Source organism: Olea europaea, chromosome 8 (genome assembly GCF_002742605.1).
Source record: "Olea europaea var. sylvestris chromosome 8, O_europaea_v1, whole genome shotgun sequence".
NCBI lineage: Eukaryota > Viridiplantae > Streptophyta > Magnoliopsida > Lamiales > Oleaceae > Olea > Olea europaea.
The window spans coordinates 19,965,862-19,971,307 of NC_036244.1; the positions used below are offsets into that span (position 1 = coordinate 19,965,862).

General features: G+C 34.1%; 1 protein-coding gene across 3 annotated transcripts; it reads right to left on the minus strand.

Annotated features, from left to right (window-relative positions):
- Nucleotides 1–842: 842 nt before the first annotated feature.
- LOC111399130 lies at nucleotides 843–5,225 on the minus strand. Of its 3 annotated transcripts, XM_023026368.1 has the most exons (6): nucleotides 5,078–5,225; nucleotides 4,871–4,963; nucleotides 3,263–3,331; nucleotides 2,864–3,176; nucleotides 2,740–2,786; nucleotides 843–1,246 (listed from the first exon to the last, which is right to left on the minus strand). In XM_023026368.1, the coding sequence occupies exons 2-6, from the start codon at nucleotides 4,901–4,903 to the stop codon at nucleotides 1,172–1,174; spliced, it is 537 nt and encodes a 178-aa protein (XP_022882136.1). In that variant the 5' UTR covers nucleotides 4,904–4,963; nucleotides 5,078–5,225; the 3' UTR covers nucleotides 843–1,171. The 3 variants fall into 3 exon arrangements, with proteins under 3 accessions (XP_022882136.1, XP_022882137.1, XP_022882138.1); XM_023026369.1 differs by lacking the exon at nucleotides 4,871–4,963 and having other exon boundaries at nucleotides 945–1,246; XM_023026370.1 differs by lacking the exon at nucleotides 4,871–4,963 and having other exon boundaries at nucleotides 945–1,246; nucleotides 5,058–5,225.
- Nucleotides 5,226–5,446: the final 221 nt, after the last annotated feature.

Sequence of the window (5,446 nt, forward strand, 5' to 3'; positions counted from 1 at the left end):
ATATTTTTACCATATTCTATTCATCCATCCATTTTGAATCTCGTATAACGTTTAAGTTACTATGAAATTTAGGAAAGTTTATATTACAATACTTTTGATATTTTTATTTGATTTTGTCGTAATCTGTTTTTAATTTAATATAGTAGTAAAATATAATTTTTTTTTTTTTTATATATATGTGTAAGGTATATATGTTTTTCTCCAAGGGAGAAATCCCCTGTACAAGTAGCTTGGTACATAATTCCCTTTGGATAGTTGGTGCACAATTTAGAAATAAGGATATGTATTTGACAAGAATAATTGAATAAAATTCAAGTATTTTGTTTTATTAAAAGTTAAGACCGGGGGGGCGGGGGTGGGGGGAGAATTTGTCATTAATTTAAAGTAATATGCACGGTCTCAATTAACAAATAAAAGACACACAATTTAATTTTAATTTATAAGAAACAGCGACCTTCTAAATCATAGTTGTATTTTTCACGCCTCTTTCATTCACGACCCTATAAAATTTCTCGCCGCCCCTCGCCACCTGCCACCTACTAACCCCCCACTGCCAACCAATAAAAGGCATGTGCATCTGATAACAAATATAACGTGTGAACGTGTCATGTTTAATTAGTTGAGTATAATTCGAAGTCTATTAAATTATTAATACTTATATATAGATCTGAATATCAAACATTAAATAACGAAAATTTATCTTCTTATCATTTATGATCTTGGTCAAAGATAATGAAGAAACAAAGAAAATACATACTTTCCACAAATATGAAAAAATAGATTTTATCTAAAAGTAGGGTGATTTTGATTTTTCTGAGAGATTATAATTCTTTTTGGGAGTGTGAACATGACCTCTGAAACACTCGTGTAACTTTGTCAATCGGCCTCTGGTCTTGATGAACATCAGCCAGAGATCGCCAATATGATACATCAGACTTTTGTGGTAAAATCAAACTAGAGAAAACATATACAAGGATAATTAAGGGTTATTAGTCAAATAGTTTTGACTAAACGACAAACTTCATCTAAAAGTAGAACAAAATCACAAGGTATCATAAGCAGTCTTTGCAAAAGTAATGAAGAACATCACACTGTGGTCCAAATACATAGATCACGAGAGGATCAAGGATTCATCAGACCTCTCTCAGCTTCGAACCCAAATAAGGTCCTCCTAGAGTGTTCTTGGTATATTCTCTCCTCTTAAGACTTGGTACAGCTTTCTAAGTTCCTCTTTTTGCTCCAAAATCTGCGCAGGGTGATCAAGAGTTAGTTTTAAGAGTCGTTATACCAGATGCTATTATAGCGAAGTAATATGACAAAACATTACTTGTTTGGAGGTTGAATGGATATCATTAAAGATGAAGATAAGTTAAAATCTTGTCTAATTTACGTACCAAAAATGCACTAAAGTGAACATGATACACCTAAGGTGTTCTTTTAAAAAAAATAAAAAATGGTGAAGGCGAAAATATTTCTTGCTTTTGCAGGTAATTTGGGACAAAAAAATGCTGAACGACATTAAAGATTAAAACGAAATAAATAAGTCTTGTCAGCTGTAGTATTCAATATTCTATAGGGAAAAATGCAGCCGAGATATCAAACCTTTCGTTTATTAGCAGACTTTGCCCAAACATTTAGTTTGTGCCACTGAAGGTACCAAACCTTTCAAAAATCAGCACCCGAAGTCCAAATGGATGGAAACCGTCCGTTTGACCGTTAGTTGACTAATAAAATTAAACATTGACCAATTTTTGACTAATTGAAAAGAGTAAAACAGTAAAAGTACTTAACCCAATAATAAAACAATTAAAATAAATAACTAAAACAAAAAAAAATACTATTCATCTCCTTCTTCACCCTACCCCACCCCCCACGCTACCCCTACCCCATCCAAACCATACTATCAGCCTTTTCCAGTTTCAGAGCCTCTAATCTTGAAGTCAATCTTTTAATTTCCATCTCAATCTCCTCGATTTCCTCATCGAAACTCTTCAAATCCACCTTCTCTTCAAAAGCCTGTTTTGAAATTCCTCTAGTTTTCAAATTCTCTGAAGCTCCATTCACATTAACCGGCTTGAAGGGTGGCACAACAAATCTGAGAGAAGAAGAAACAGAAGAAATTGGGTTCCCAAACAGAGGACCCTCATTCTCTTTGCTCGAAGAATCCGAGATGATCGACTTTGTCGAATTCAACAACATGGGCTTTATAGGACTCCATGAAGGCTTATTCCCTGAAATTTCTTTAAGATCTCCATTATCAAATGCGGCATTGTTCCATATCTGAAGATCATTAGAACCCACGCCTTCTTTATATTGCAAAACACTCATCTTCCCTCTAATTAAATTCGGGATGGGGTGGGGGTGGGGTGGGTGAAGGTGTAGATGAATAGTAATTTTTTTTTTTTTGTTTTAGTTATTTATTTTAATTGTTTCATTATAGGGTTAAGTACTTTTACTTTTTTACCCTTTTCAATTAATCAAAAATTGGTCAATGTTTAATTTTATTGGTCAACTAATGGTCAAACGGACGATTTCCATCCATTTGGACTTCGGGTGCTAATTTTTGAAAGGTTCGGTACCTCCAGTGGCACCTACTAAAGGTTTGGGCAAAGTCTGCTAATAAACGAAATGTTTGGTATCTCGGCTGCAATTTTCCCTATTCTATATGATATACTGCGTGACTAAAAATCATATATGCATTGCAAGAATATCAGAGAGAAATGAACATGATGATATTACCACTGACTCTGGTGGTGGAGGAGATGGAGATTCGCGCTCAGTAATATCTAACACCAGAAAGTAGAAGTTAGTCGACTACTCAGAATAAAAACTAAATAAAACTGAGGATTTAATCTGTTATTACAATTAATTATCAGTAAACTCTCTTCCATCCTTCTCTTTCGATTCTTGCAGCAAAGTTCATGGTTGTGAAACTCTCCTAACAATTCCATTGCTTGTTGCATCACCTCATCTTCTGAATCGTGTATATTTGATTCACAACTTTTCTTTAGAACGCCCTGTTGAGATGGATTCACCGAAAATTCTTTTCCCTCCCCAATGGCCTTAGAGAAATCATTTTTTCCCTTAAAAGTGGACGAATTAGATTGATTTTTGCCAACTGAAATGCCTGTGCTGACACAAGTTCTTGCTTTGGTCACATCATCTTTCTTTGTTGCCTGTAACACAGAAGTCTTCTTAGTGACGGTAGAAAAAGGAAAATCAACTCCTACAGGTGTAATCTCAGGGAAAAAATAAATCTTACCATTTTGAGTTTTGCTTTGCCTTTGGTGACACGAGTACTGGCTTTTGTCAAATTATCTTTCATTGTTGCCTGCAGCACACAAGGCTTTCTAAGTGACTTCAAAAAAAGTGGTGCGAGAGCAAAATTGAAAATTTTAAAACAAAAATAAACTTGAAAACCTTGAAAATATGTTTAAAAAAAATATTTTTATTGTAAAAAATTGGTTATTGAAATAATTCCATAAATATAAGGTAACAAAACTAAAATTCTAAATGGAAAGTAAACTAAAGTCCAAAAATGGAAATAAAACTCAAAAATAAAAGGAAATATAAATCCTATTATAATAATAACTAACTACTATCCTCTTTATAACAGGCTATATCTAAAAGGGAACATTCTATCTCAACTCCTATAGGGCTGATCCTACGTAACAGAATTGTTGGTTGACCACAAAAAAAACTCTGAATGAACTTCCACTTCGATGAAAACAACACTTGGATATAAAATTATTCCTGAAGGAAGATTTCCCTCATCAATGCATAATGTAAAAGTTATGGCTGGAAACATACATCTTGGAGTTGATATGGTAACAAAAGTACCATAGAACCATAAATTTTTTTAGTAGGTTCTTGCATTCACATGTACAAAGCCTCAAGGAATGCATATAGGATAATTAACAATTACAACTCTTAGTGAAGAATTTAAAGTGTAATGGCTAAAGGATGAGCTAAAAAACTTTGACAAGAACTCAAGAAGTATAACAAAATGGTAAACTCGTCAACTGATGATTCTGTAGCAACTGTAATTTCAACATTGAATCAAAATATTAATAACTCCGTACTAATATATCAGACGGACAATCTACAGCTGATGGTCATCACGAATAGAGGCCAACTGACAGAGTCACGAAGTGTTTTAGCGATCATATTCACGCTCCAAAAAAGAATGATAATCCATCAGCTCCCGTTTTGCATAAAAAAATATTCTTGCATAATCGATAAAAGAAAAACTAAAGAATCATTAAACGAATAGGTAAAGAAACTTCCAATTTACAGCTAAAACAAGAAATTCGAAGGGGTTGATTGATAATCAAAGGGTAAAAAACTAATTTTGTTCTGCCTACTGACCAAAGAGAACTATCAAAATTTATTAGTCAAAGATATTTCTTTCACACCACTTGAAACTACAACAAGAACACTTATTTTACACTATATTATCATTCTCTTAAATACACTTATTTATGCATATTTCTCCAGAATCATGTCAAATAAATCTTATGACAATAACAATATCTTAGGAAAGAATCTCAAAAATGATGCAATATAGATCACCACTGACAAGTTCCTGGTATCATGATTATTGAATAGGGTTACATCTTAAAAGATTATTTTCATATATAATCTAAGAGGAATATTACCCTTAACAGTGATCCACATATCTAGAAACAACCCAGTGGAAGAAAAGGGCATTGTAATTAATCATTCAATTATACAAAACAGACAAAAATTGGTTGCATCAAAATAAAATCCTATTTTACAAATTTCACGTTAAAAAACCCATAACACTGATAGAACCATGTTTTGTATTCCAGCACAAATACAAGGACAGCAACGTAAAAGCAAATTATACCAGAAAATCACCACACCACCAGCCAGCTATCATCACATTGCAATTCGCAACAGACCAAGTTATGAACAGGCCGCAAACAGTGTATCGTTGAGACTGAGATCATTGTTTCCAAATTCCAAATAACAACAGAATAATTCAATCCACTATCTGAGAAATTCTTCAATGCAAAAAAGAGAAGAAGGAATACATAGAAATCAGACTTTATACCGGCAGGCAGGCGGCCGCGGCGGACGGCTGGGTAACGTGAGTTTTACTTTTGCCTTTCACTTTTCAGTTTCTCTGGACTCTGGTTCTTGTGTTCTTCTTCGCCAGACGCCTCTCCTCTTGCAACCGGGACAGAGAGCCAGGGATTAGGAATTAGGTTTCGAGAAAAAAAAAATAAAATGGGTCCTTAAATTTTTGGGCCTGAACCCAGGGCCTCACTTGCTTCGGCCCAAAACCGGCTCTGAACAGAAGTCGGTTGAATACAGAAAAAACGCTAGATGAACTTCCACTTTTATGAAAACAACACTTGGGATAAAAATTATTCTTGAAGGAAGATTCCCTCATCAATGCAAACGTACATGTTGTGGCTGG

Excerpts from the sequence above, each read along its gene's own strand:
- LOC111399130 (XM_023026368.1), bottom strand. The coding sequence starts at position 4,903 with ATGATAGCTGGCTGGTGGTGTGGTGATTTTCTG. Across the intron at positions 3,332-4,870 it reads GGTGGTGTGGTGATTTTCTG|GCAACAATGAAAGATAATTT; the intron begins GTATAATTTGCT and ends TGTGTGCTGCAG. Across the intron at positions 3,177-3,262 it reads GCAAAGCAAAACTCAAAATG|GCAACAAAGAAAGATGATGT; the intron begins GTAAGATTTATT and ends TCTGTGTTACAG.